The following is a 14,296-nucleotide window of genomic DNA, read 5'->3' on the forward strand; positions in this document are numbered from 1 at the left end:
TATAATTTGAAAAAATCTCCCTACTATACAAATATGTACAGCAATATTAACTAACTAGCGAATACCCGGCGTGCTTCGCTGCGCCTTAAAAGTAATTTTGTTTTGTTACTCCCTCTCACAACATTTGAAAATATTAGTTAATATTGCTGTACATATTTGTATAGTAGGGAGATTTTTTCAAATTATATAAATATACGTTATTTGAATATTGAATCAATACACGTTTGAGGAAAGGGTGCGATAGTAGACTCCAGTTATAAGATTATAAATTAAATTTCCAAAAGAAAGTCGGTTCTTTACATATTTTCTAATTACCTTCGAAAATATATTAACTCAAAAAAAAATAAATAAACAATGCTTCATAGATCGATTTTTTTTAAATCTAACTTCATAAAGTTCTTTAAAGATATTTTGTAAATGAGGCCATAAGAGCTTAGGGGGAGAGTTACAACACAAAAATACATTTAACGCGCAGCGAAGCACGCCGGGTAATTGCTAGTATGTATATAAAAAGAACCCGCTAGTGAAGCAACGCTATTATAACTAGTAATTTTTAGCAAAAAGAAAACCGACTTCAACTCCCATAAAAAATATATATATATATATATATATATATATACATCTCATGATCCGCTGACCGGATCTTAACGAGATTAGTATGGGACCACCTCTGAGACACCACCTTTCCGCGGTCCAAAGTTATGCGGTAACAAACATAAAAAAAAAAAAAAAAAAATATTCCGACGAACTGATAACCTCCTCCTTTTTTGGAAGTCGGTTAAAAAGAGTTGCGTATGTACATTTGTATTAATAAAACAAATTATGTATGTATGTCTTTGTAACATTTTGAAAATACATGTACATTAGACTGCACCATCAAAAATAGTTGCGGGTTTTCCACCGGGATTACAAAATTTATAATATTTGAAGACGTCCACCAATATTTGAAAATACCCCTAAAAATGGAGTTTTTATGAATAAAACTAGTTTATTAAAGAAATTTTTGAAACGGTATCGTAATAATGAGATTTATGATGCTGTTTTTTTTAACTTTTTTCAAAGATTGATTTACGAAAACTTGAAAAACTGGGCCTAAACTATGCTGATTTAGACTTATGGGGTCTCAGTAGAAAGGTATTTTCTCACTCTTTTTATTTCTGTTCAAAAAAGTCATTCGTGTTCCATTTTTTTTTTCCAAATACCAACAAATCTTAATTGAACTTGGAATAACCCTCGTTCATTCTACCTTTCTTTTTCATCCTTTGAATAAGTTTATTAGAAAAGAAATAAAAAGGGTGACAAAATTCCTTTCCAATGATATCTCTTAAGTCTAAATCGGACTAGTTTAGGTTCAGTTATTCCAGTTTTTCTTATACCAGTCTTTGAAAAAAGTTAAAAAACAGCATCAAAAATCTCATTATTGCGATTCCATTAAATTTTTTTTTTTAATATTTTTGTGAAAATTTTTTAAGCTTAAACCGGTTTTTCATTTGAGGGGACTAAAAAAAATTTTTAAGAAACTATTTATTATTAATATTTTCCCGAAATATTTTGGTGAACGTCATAAAATATAATAGATTTTATAATTCCAATGGAAAAAAGTGTACCGATTTTATTTTGTTTTATGGGTAGTGATGCAGTCTAAAGTACATACATATGTACAAGTGAGATCTTAAAGAATAGCTACAGATTCATTAAAGTACACTCATATAAAGAAAGGTCTGAAAATTCAAAAAATTTCCCGAAAGGTAAAAAATAAACGTCCAAAAAGAGATCATCCCGAAAAATCTCAACAATTTCCAAAAAATTCTGAAAAATCCGGAAATCCCGGATAGCTACCTAGAAGAAATATAAAAAAGTCCTAAAAAAAATCAAGAAAAATCCTAGGGTCTACTGTCTATTGTGATTCGAAACTCAATGCGATTTGAAAGCTGACACGGACTAATACAAATAGTGCCAAGTATTTGCATCCGAATGATTTGCTTTTCGCATCGCAATAGAGAGTAGACCCCCTGAAAAAGGTCGAAAATTTCTGGAAAGTCCCAAGAACTGAAAAAATCCCCAAAATACCCAAAACTTTCTTCAAAAATCACGAAAGCTCCCGCGTTTCCGAAAAATCATCAAAAGACCAAACCCAAAAAAATTCCCTACAAAATCGAGAAAGTGTCGAAAAGTCTTTATAGAAAATCTAAAAAAAAAGTATAAATCAACCACAATTTGCGAGATTTTTCGAAACGTTAAGGCTCTTGGGGTGACCGTTAATATTATCCGATCGGAAAATGGTTTAACATGGTTCAATGTCTTCAATGGTAAGCAACAATTCCGCACTACTAGAATTTCGAATCCGAAAAAATTTCGCTTCGCCCTAATGTACATTAGGCTGGGGAGATTTGTATGGAATAAAAATGTTCGATACCGCGCCGTCAAAATTATGATTCTTCTTGTCAATACGAACAAGAAGTTCTTCAACATAGGTCTAAAATGTATTTCGAAGCTCCTGAATTAGATTTTTATGTTCGTATTCGTGCATTGTAAATATTACCCATACGCAACCGCACCAGCGTGACCCAACCCTGCAGTGAAAAATTATCAATTGTTAAAACTAACCAACTTATAGTTAGCTTTTTGGCGAGATTTCGATTAATACCTCACTTTTAATTAGCTGTGACAAAACCAACTTAAAGTGAATTGTAAAGTCGTGCAGGAGTCATGCAGACGCAACCGGGAGTTGGTTTTCTTTACAAGTTTCTATTAAATATCCTCATACAAAAATTACTTCCAATACACTTTTTTTCTGAACTTCGCAGATTCTTTTTCATATTCAGGACAAATAAAAGGAAGATCGAAATTTTATACTATCATTTTGAAGTTATGTCTGACGGTGTTCGAATATGGGGCCACCCAGATAAGAATATGTAAACAAATATGAAATGTAATAAAATAAAGTAAATAAATAAGTAAATAAAAAAGTAAAAAAACAAAAAAATATTTTCGTTTTCTTATTGATATTTTATGTCCAAAAGTAGTTAGTTACAAGTTAGTTGACATGTAATGCAGAGGTATCCAGGTCTGACTTTTTTGCGGCCATCGCCCCACAAAAGTAGTTAGCTTTTTTCGAACAAAATACACAGTTAATAGTTAGCACTAGTGTTCGCGTAAACAGACTAAAGTTAGGTATAAGCTAACGTCACTCCCTGCAGGGAAGCAACTACATACATATCTACATACAGTGGTCACCATAATTATTCGCACAGTGATTTATTTAACAATATTCGCAATATTTGTTATAATAATTTTTTTCGTTAAATTTTTACGAAAATATAGTTTTTATTCTAACAGAAACCATGTGCAAATTAAATTTTCAAACTTTTTACAAAACTAAAAAAATAAACAAATTTTCATAATAATTTGTATTAATTATTAAGAATTTTTAGAAAAAAATTTAGTATGCAGTTTTGTAGCTCATTCAAATCTAATCTAATAAAGTGCAAGTTTCCCGTCACTATATATTACCGTTAATTGTTTTTTAATTTTTTTTGTCACAAAGGTGTTGAGCATTTTCTTTCATTTAACGCATAAACAAAATTGTAGTTTTGTATTTAAGAAAACGCTCAACTCCATTGAGGGAATAAATACCAAAAGTCAGTGAATAATTTCGAAATTACACAACTCAATTCGAAAATATCTGTCATTTGATTTCTTCCGATTCGAGAGAGTTAAGACGAAAACCCGATTTAGCTGTTTTTAGGGCGCACACTGGAAGAACACCAAATAAGTTGCGTCAAAAAGTAGTGAACATAATCCGATTTTGCTGAAATTTGCTATACGCATTACTTTTGCTTAGAAGTTAAGAATTATGAAGAAAAATGGCATAGATTGGCAAAATGTCACGTCCACTACACTAGTGGGCGGAAATAATAAATGTTAGCCGACTTGATCTATGTACTCGTATTTTCCACCCCATTTTCATGACGAAGTGATCGCTTAAAGTTTTGTAAAGTTAGCAACCCTTACAGTAGTTTCTATATACATATGTACATACATACATACATACATAAGTAGATGGTGTTGAATAAATAGCGCGCAATCAATCAACACCCTCTTCACTTTGAATTTTTATGTATTTACGAAACAAAAAATGTGATTATTGTTGTTATCCTCAGAAACGATAAAGACCTGCAAATGTTCCTATAGGGTAGATGCTTGCTAATGGATAGATAATTTCCAACTACTGTACATGTATGTGTGTACTTTAGTGTGGGGCATCGCTGAAAGGAGAAAATCTTCAAAACTTGTATAAGTTAAATGCGGGCCATAAGAAAAACGATAATTTTTAAGATTACCGTTGCTCTGAGCCGCCACCTCTAAGTATCTTTAATTTCTTTCCGAAAAGTAAATTAAGCACGCGGGCATTATTGCGTTTTTCCGGTGGGCGTTATTTCCCTTCCGATGTGGAAATAACACCCACTGGCTTTATTTCTTCTTTTTTTATAGGAAATAAAGCCCGTGGGTGTTATTTTCGCGTGCGTTATTTCACAGCACTATTCTTTTCATTATCATTATACATACATACATACAAATCGAAAAATTTCATAATCCACAATACTTTAAGCTGACTACACACAAGGCAACCGTTGAAGCAACCAAAGCAAGAAAAACAGGTTGTCTCAACACGTTGCTTCATCGGGTGCCCCGTGTGTAGTCAGAATTATATCAAGGGTAATGGTTATAACTCATGTATATTACTGAGCTTTGTTTTATTTGTTATTTTTTTAGTTTTAGTTTAGCTTAGAAAATAAAACATAATTTTTGTTTTAAATTTTTTGCTTATAGGGCCCCTACACCACACAAATATTTGCGCAAATACAAATTAGTGCAAATAAGAATTTTTCGAGTTTCTATTTGACTCCTATTTGCACCGATTAGTATTTGCGCAAATACTTGTATGGTGTAATTGGCGTATTAGAAAGCAAAAGTAGTAGCCTCTTGTGGTTTCCTTAAGGATCGGTAGTGAACTAACGAACAAGAAAACGAGCGTGCATTCGAAGACGGTCACGAATACGAAAATGAACACGAAGACAAATACGAATACGTAGACGAAGGTGAAGGTGAAGGCGACAAAGAGGACGACGACGAATACGAACATGGCCACGAAGACTTATGAAATGAGCACGAAAACGATTACGAAGATGAAAACAAAAACCTAGAGGAATACGAAGACGAACATCATAAAGCAGACCTAGACGATCACGAAGACGATAACGATTACGAAGATAAAAACGAATACGAAAAGAAAGACGATTAAGAAGCTGATGACGAGGATAGATATGAACTAAAGATAGGCACGGGACTAAATATTTAATCCCCATCCCGCCCATCCCGAAATTAAATTTTTAAGGCCCGAACCCGCCCATACTGACGTTTTTCAGAATTCTACCGCGAGTCCCGTGGGTCTCGAAATCTATTACTAAGAAAAAATTCACATGTCTTTCAAATTAATTTAAAAATAAATAAAAATAATGAATGCTCTGACATCTTCCGATTATTTTGCTTTGCTGTTCGGTTTCGTCACAATAAAACATAAAAGGTGGATATTTCATAGATCGTTTTAAGGAAGATTTTCTGAATTTGCGGAGGTTGCGATTTTATCGGCAATGTCGGGAAAGGATTTTGGTCCCGCCCCGCCCGCAAAATTTTTACAAACCTTCCCGATACCGTCCATCCCGGCCAATTTGAAGTCTTTACCGTGAATCCCGCGTGTCCCGATATCCCGCCGAAGACGTATGAACGAATACGAACACGAAACGAAGTTGAATACGAAGGCAAGCACGAAAACCAAGACTGTCATTGAAATTACTATTACCATAAGCAGTTTTAATTTGGGTTTTTATGTTATGTTATGTTATGGAACAAACATTAGTGGCAGACAATACATATGTATTATTTTGAATTTCTTCCAAAATGATACATATGTCCGACACTGTATATATGTATGTACATTTATACACACACGCATAAGATTTAGGTAGGGCAGATAAATTTTAAAATTGGCAGCTGCATGCCTAGCGTGGGCTAGGTACATATAAATACGTATTTATAAATTTTTAAGCAGTATAGGTACCAGCTTCTTCTCTAACAATCCAGCTGAGTTTACGTGATTTGTTAGCTAAATACAATTAAAGACTTTCAAAGACGATCTAAACTTATGGTTACAAATGGCTAAGACATCTTTGAATTCATACGCATGAATATATACTACATAGTATGTATGTTTAAACCTACAACTGTAAAAGCTAAATATTTCAAGTCTCGTTGTTAGCTTTCCCTCTTGTCAGATGCCAGATTGAAACCACTTGAGCATCCGCTATTAAGTCATGGGAATTGAATGACTTAGATGTAGAGAAATAATTTCAAAGTTCAAAGTACCTACATACATATGTATGTAGGCTCATATAATATATACACGTATAATGCTTGTACCCATTAACCAAGGGGCCAGAAGCGGAAATAGAAAAAAAAAGTAAAAACCAGATACCTACAAAATCAGAGATTTGTTAGAGCTATGTAAGGCAAAATAATTACTTACTAGACATACCTACATAAATACAGATTCCATTAGCCGACTGCCTGCCTCAAGCTGTAACTCACAACCTTAGAAGAACTCGAAAACGAGGTGAATTAATAGCACGAATAGCTGCTTATGAATACGACGCTGAATTTTGGGCACGGAGTTGCTAATGGCAGCTACTACTACTTACTACTGCTCGCCTGTTTTATCGAGTTGTCTTTCTGCACGATTCCATTCCCAGCACCTGAAATGCTATACATACATACATACAGACGGTTATATGTATATGCACATACTTACCATACATATGTATGAGTGTGTGTACATATATATGGGTTGGCATACCTAACCACGCCAACCTGATTCTTCGCATTATTTCAGGTAATCTTCCAACTGTAGCACACAGCAAACTGCTGTGAACTGCTTGACTCATTTGGTCCGACGCGTCGGTCCCAAGCAAGCCGTCTGAGTCAACACAATGGCATATGACGAGCGTATATTTAGTTGTAATGATGATGCACACCAAAGGTAGTATGTATTTACTATTAACCTAAATGAAACTTCTTCTGTGTTGTATACAATTTGGTTTTACCTCTGAGCGATGAGTTTGAGATTTCTCAAAATCTGTACATAATAGCGTCGAAAACCAACCGAGTCAGTGGAATGTAAAAAAAAGAAAAGGTACAGACACAATTTATCAGGAAATGAAATATCCAAAGAAAGACTGAGCAAATCGATTTTTATGGAGGTACACAGGTACATATACATACATACGTACGTATATATTACATTTATGTAAATTTTTCTCATAAAAGTTTCTGGCATAGAGAAATAAGGAAGGGTCGCCTACAAAAGCGACGTCGATGTTAGGGGACCCAGCGCTCAGAGTATACATGTGTACATTGGAAAGGCAGTATGTATGAATGAGCAGAGAATATAGACAAAAATACAAACAAATCCCCAATGCATACAAACTATATTTAACCCTGGGAGTATGTACATGCTTCATCGAATCGATAAAGCCAGTTTGAATTTTTTCGAAACTCGCCGAAAACTTGTACTATGAAAATGCCACTTTTAAATCAATTTTACAACTAAAAAAAATTAAATTGTTTGGTTTTAATTGAATTGAATTTTGCACTTTATGTTTCTGTAACTCGTCTCGATTAATATTCTCGATTGAAATAGTAGATTTGATGTATAATTTAGTCGATATCTCGATCGAGAATTCAGTCGATTTCTTAAAGCATAAACAGGCGGCAGCGTTCATCCGGATCAACTCGGGAATTAACTGCAGTTGATCCGAATTAAGTCCGAGTTAATACGGATCAACGTTGCTGTATGTTTAAGCTTTTACAGAACTTCACTACTGAATAGCTTTAAAGCAGCGCTGGGCAGAGAGAGCTTTTACTCTGCTCGCCTCTGTAAAAAAATGTATAGAGAGCTTAAAAGAGCTTCGGGCAAGGCAGTGCCCATCAGTGCTTTAAAGCCATTATGTGTAGGACCGTCGTTGATTTGATGAAGCTTTCGACGAGTCCCAATAGATAATTTCAGGACCTAAACGCTCTTCTAAAATGCCTTCAAGGTCAATTGGCCTTTAACTCTACATCGCTTTCTCCTTTTTTTCGTACAGAGTGATACAAATTGAAGTGATTAGCGTAGATTATAAATAGAAAGCGACCTTCTAGAAGTCATGCAGGCAAGCACTTTTTTCAGCGCTTCTTGGGTAGGCATTTTAGAATGGCTTCATTTAAGAAGGCCTACCTAACTTATCTTCATGGGTACTTGCATATAAAAAATAAGCATATATGTACTTCCAGGGTTAAAATTGATAGCCGACAGATCGAATATCCAGTATCTGTAATTTATACATATCTTTAGGCATTATTCAACAACCACCAAGGGCGTAAATTTGTAGGCAGCGTATACCTATGTAAATAAATATGTACATATATACATACATACATACATACATATGAACATGAATGTATAACTTTACAGCCCAGTGGCGGTGAGTACCTTGGAAAATTTCTCGAACTCAGCTCCCCTAGGGCGTTTTCATTACAAAAAAAAATTATAGATACATACATATATGCATATTGGCATACCCAAGAGTATATGCGCATATACACGTACACCCTAAATCACTAAAAGCAATCAAGAAGAACCCACCTTCATGAATTGTATGTATGTATATGTACATATGTATATGTATATGTATGTAGCACAAAGTTACCGGTTGTGTGCATGATTAATCGTACTATAACGCCCTGCTGCTAGGTACCATAGCCTCAGCCAGCACATTTTAGTTCTCGCCCTTGTTTTCCTTTCCTGTTTGTTGAACTTTTTCATTTGGTATTATTTTTTTTTTTTGTGAGAAACTAAGCGAACGAAGACCCTCAGCTTTTACATAGAATTCGTATATTGAAGCCCACGAAGTAGTGTGGCATAGAGGGTGGGTTGTAGTAATGTACATAGATGACAGAAATCTAGTAAACAAGAAAGACCTAAAAAAAAAAATTAAAAAAAAATGGAGTTAAATAATGGAAAAATAAAACAAACAAATCGAACAACTAAATCCTTGAGAATAGCGTTACGAAGTAAAGAAGTCTTAGCTCCTTCGCTATAAATAAATTCTCCCCATACAAGTCCCCTAGCCTAGACAATATGGGTGCCCTTCATCAAGTTATGGGTACCATAGAAAAATCAATCTATTACAAGCAGTACACGTTGGCGCTCTTCCTCGAAAAAGAGGGGGCTTTGAATAACATTACAATTAGAAATAGAATCATAATTTCAACCATCGGTTCAGCTACACTGTCCCGTTATGCAAATAGAGGCACTCTCCAAACGGGAGTTCTGCCTCCGCTTCTACGGGTTGTTGCACTGAACGACATTCTATTGCACCTCAACAAAGGTGGAGTGCATGTAATATCATAGTATGCAGTTCATGTAGGGGTGGCAGTATCAGGTCTCTTCCCCTCAACGATTAGTGAAACATTTAAGGAAGCTTTGCTCAGGTTACTCATCTGGGTCGCAGAAAATGGCGCGGGTGTCAATCCGAAAAAAAAACGGAACCGTTGCCGTTTACACAATTCAAGCTTCCTTCCTTTAATGGAGCGACTCTCACATTGTCTTCCAAAGCGAAATACTTGGATGTCGTACTAGACACCAAACTGAGCCGGAAAGCAAATATAGCGAGAATATTCAGCAGAACGGGGGTTTAAAGCTAAATCTTGACCTCTGGATCAGTGATGATCAAAACAACTCTTCTCAAAGCTCTCTGCAGACTTTATATGGACGTGCACAGAGTAATCTCTGGGCGTCACTACGCTGGGTGTTCACGGCTATAATATGACCAATACTAACGTACGGGGCGTTAATCCTGCATGCCTCTCTCTCATTCCGAATATCGAACTCTGCTAGCATCTTCCAAGCGGAAGTACTGGGAATCGAGGGGGCGTACAAGGCATTAGAGAGGAACTGCGCTGGGGGACAAAAAGCTTATATTTTCTCAGATAGCCAAGCGGTACTTCAGGCACTTGCCTCACCGGTAAAAAAAAAAAAGTCTAAAAAATTCAGAGATTGCAATAGCGCTTTAAGCTCGACGGCCGACATCTCTCTCATCTGGTTTACCGGCCTTATGAACATACATGCATGAAAAAGAGAGAGCTGGCGAGTTGGGTAATAATAAACCGTTCACTAGAACTCATCAAAAGAGAACTGCATTTGAAATTCTCACGTATGACTTACACGTTGGAACGACCTTCAAACCTGCAACAGAACCAACGACAGAGGAACTTCTAAAAATGTTGAGGAAGGATCACCTGCAACGATAACGGAACATTGATTATTAAAACAAAACAAAAAATATTGAAATGGAAAAATGGTCAAATAAAACTTAAATACGAGGAATATCCTTGGATTTTAAAAGGGACATTTTTATTATTTAATTTTTTTATTGACATTTGAAAAAATTCAGTATTCATATAATGGAAATTTTAAGAGAAAGGGGGCAAAAGGCTTAAATCATTTATTTAGAAAATGTATAAAGTACTGAAGGTTAAAATAACTGTCTTTTAATTTTTTTATAAAAGCAAAGAATCGGAAAATTCCGAAACCTCGTAAAGTCCCTAAAAATCTCGCGAAATAACTGAAAAAATAATTTCAAGAATCCCGAAAAGTTCTGAAAATTATAATATAAAAAAGCCTCAAAACGGTGCAAAACCTTTAAAAATTCCGATAAGTAAAACTCGAAGAATGTCCTAACGCCACTTAAAAATCTGAAGAACGTATTTAAAAGTTTCTGAAAATCTCCAAATCATGTGGCATTATTTTCAATTCCTTAATTAAAACCACCGAAAAATTACCGATTACTCATTCCTTTCCTGAACCGTTTAGAGCAGTGAAAGCTCCAATAAGCGGACAGCGATGATCACTTACTTTTTGTCCGCCTATGGGAGATGTCCGCTTATGAGAATTTCGCAAATAATATTAAAATTAAAATGTAAAAAATTTAAATTACGGGTTCCCAAAAACAGAATTAATGGAAAATAAATTCAAATTCATGGCATTTTCTTTTCTACCGACAAATCTTATTTCCCGCTTCGCTGAAGCAGTAAGAAGAGGGCAATGAAAAGAAAACTTTTTTTTAGAAAAGAAAACATCCGCTTATTAGAGCTTCGCGTCCGCTTATGGGAGATTTCTTTTTCATAACTACACATGTTTGAGTGTTCACGTCCGTTTCTCGAAAAGTCCGTGTATGGGAGATCATTTTGTATGGAAAAAACCAAACAATGTTCGTTTCCAAGAATGTGTCTGCTTAAAGGAGATGTCCGCTTATTAGAGCGTCCGTCTATGGGAGCTTTCACTGTATATATATATATATGCATCAACTAAAGTCATGCTAGAGATAGGCGCGGAATATCGGGACTCACGGTGTTGATTTCAAAAGTTCCGGGATGGGCATTATCGGGAAGGTCTCGGTTCGGGCAGGACGAAACCAAAATTCCATTCACGACACTCCTGATTAAATCGCAACCTCCGCAAATTCTGAAAATCTCTCTTAAAACGTTGTGTGAATATGATGTTTTTATGCCTTATTGAGAACAAAACGAACAGCAAAGGCAAAACCAAATAATCAGAAGATGCCAGATCTTTTGTATTTTTTTTTTTATTATTTAAAATTAATTTCAAAGACATGTGAAATTTTCTTAGTGATTGATTTCGGGACCGGCGGTACAATTCTGAAAAACGTCGGGATGGGCGGGAACGGGATTGAATATTTAGTCCCGTTCCCATTTCTAAGACATACCTTATTCGGTACATACTTTAGTAATTGGCACCCTGGAAAGGTTAAGTATTTAGTATTTAGCATGTCTTAAATACTTAAATACTATTTACTTCCGTATTTGCCAACTTCAAAATACCATCTAAAATACATAGTATGTATTTTGATCTCTGTAAAGCTTAATTGTATCATTATTCCTTAATTTAATTACGTACATATCGAAATACAGAACTTATTTTGAATATGCATACAAATACTTATGTTTATACATACGCTTAATTTGGCTGAAAACTTATTCTGGTCACTCATGCCAACTTTTCTTCTCTACTCTCCACAGATCAGCTGTTATCGGTAACGGTTTCCAAAAGTCGCGTAATCCAAGAAAAAAAATTTGCAGCGGTGAAATTTAAATTGTATCAAAAGTAAATAAAAGAAAAACCAGCATGCCAACTATAAGACGCTGCTGTATTGTTGGATGTCTTTCAAATTCACGCCAAAGTCCACAACTACAGTTCTTCCAATTCCCGCGCCCGGAAAATCCGTTTTTTAATCTATGGAAGCAAGCCTGCCATGCTTCCCTGAGCCGCATTCTACCATTCAAGAAGCCCGTTGTTTGTGCACTTCACTTCCATCCTAACCTTATAGGCGGACGTAGACTAACATCTTCGGCAGTACCATCTCTGCGTCTAGACGTTCCCAATGATTTGAAAGCCGTTGAACAGCAAGCTATGGTAGAGGAAATTGAACGCAGCCGTAAGTGCGCATATATAAATGCCGTCGTCTATGAGTGGTTAGTACGTGCTAATCTAAATCCTCAGCTACGTGGTTCCATAACGCATGGTATGATTAAGGAAAAGGCTGCTTCAGCGGGACAGCTTATTGGCTCGACATCGTTCGTGGCTGACAATCGTTGGCTCAATCGCTTCCGTGAAACACACTTAACTGGTTTTGCACAAAAATTGGCCAATAATCAGTTAAAACCGCTAGGAGTATCTCTCTGGATTCCAGATATTGTACAAGACCTCCAACATCTATTTCCACCTACGAGCGCTGAGCGTGTTGCCAAATTAGAAAGTTTACCGGAACATTATATGAACTACATGCAACAGTATGGTGAATATGAAGAGGATGATGATCAAGATTCGCAGGGTCAGTCCTTGAAGGAGCAACAACAAAGTCACGCCGGTTATGACGCTTACGGTCAACCGCTGCCGAATTATAATAATGGCAGTTATGATGGGTATGAAGGCTATTACGATCGACAGAATCAACATAACAGCTATAACTCGCCACAACCCTCACGACCAGCCTCACACTCACCTCCACAGCAGCAGCTGCAAAAATTAGCCTCTCCAGCGCATCGTGCCAGCCCAATACAACAGCCACCTACAAAACGAGCACGTTCAGAGGATGACGAAGTCACGGAAATACCGAATGGTAACAATGTGACTGATTTGACGAGTGATTGCGAAACAAACGAGTGCGATATAAAACCCATAAAACTGGTTAATGGCAAGAACACACCTAACGGCAGTAGTGGGCATACACCAGCGCCTTCACCGAAACCTGTCACAAACGGCAATGGCAGCACGAATGGTGTTAATAAAGGTGCGGAAACGGACCTTACATCTTATACACAAGCTCTCGAATATCTTAAACCTTTGGAAGACTTTGCACTTTCAATGGAAAACTTCCGCGCCATAGGATTAATCTCACAATTGGAGACCATATTAAGAAAGGGTGAAAATAGGCGGTTAGCTGCTACCCAGTAACATTTCTACGACGAGATAATAACAGGACTTTATGTCTTATTCCTTCAGGCTGATGTGATTTACTTGTGTAAATAATTTTTAGAAAGTTCTAGTATTATTAGACTCTATGTGCTAACATAACCGTTATTGATGCACCCTTATCTTTTTCTTTAATTACTCTATTTAGCAATAAAAAACTACTATATAGTACTTAGAAGTCAGTCAATGGGAAAATTAAAATAAAAAAACGGTGACAAAGACATTGTTAATATATTATTTATTATATGGTATAATTTTGACTGTAAAAATAAATAAAAGGATAGGTACAGCTGTCCTCTTAAAACAACTTAAAAATATGTGGTTTTAATTTATTCTAAAATAATGCCATTAAGCTACTAAAAGTAGAAAACGAATTTCATACATTTATGTAAAATAAAATACAGAGAGTGCAAATAAAAGCAGACATTAAACATAAATATTAATACTCACATCGCTAATTAATAGCAGTTCAGAATCAAATACGCAAAAATGCTTTTAGTACAAAATGACCTTTGTCCGATCCCAGGGTAGTTAAGTCCACTTACTTTTAAGAAAAGAGGTACTGCCACACGCACAACATCTCCGTGAATATAAAAAAGATGTTTAATTTTTCTTATATAATTAGCGTTTCCATTTGACTGCTTTCCT

General features: G+C 35.7%; 1 protein-coding gene across 4 annotated transcripts in view; it reads left to right on the plus strand.

The window, feature by feature from the left end:
* Positions 1–13,970, plus strand: part of LOC118746693 — a 101,246-nt gene extending 87,276 nt beyond the window's left edge. For 2 of the 4 annotated variants that reach the window (XM_036480578.1, XM_036480579.1), the window contains one exon: positions 12,196–13,970. In XM_036480578.1, the coding sequence (XP_036336471.1) occupies positions 12,302–13,630 (1,329 nt within the window). In that variant the 5' untranslated portion in view covers positions 12,196–12,301 and the 3' untranslated portion in view covers positions 13,631–13,970. Of the gene's footprint in view, positions 1–7,108; positions 7,325–12,195 lie in introns of those variants that run through there. The other 2 variants (XM_036480580.1, XM_036480577.1) reach the window with 2 other exon arrangements.
* Positions 13,971–14,296: the final 326 nt, after the last annotated feature.

The sequence above is a fragment of the Rhagoletis pomonella genome, unplaced genomic scaffold, assembly GCF_013731165.1.
Source record: "Rhagoletis pomonella isolate Grant_MI unplaced genomic scaffold, Rhpom_1.0 Rhpom_scaffold_00011, whole genome shotgun sequence".
NCBI lineage: Eukaryota > Metazoa > Arthropoda > Insecta > Diptera > Tephritidae > Rhagoletis > Rhagoletis pomonella.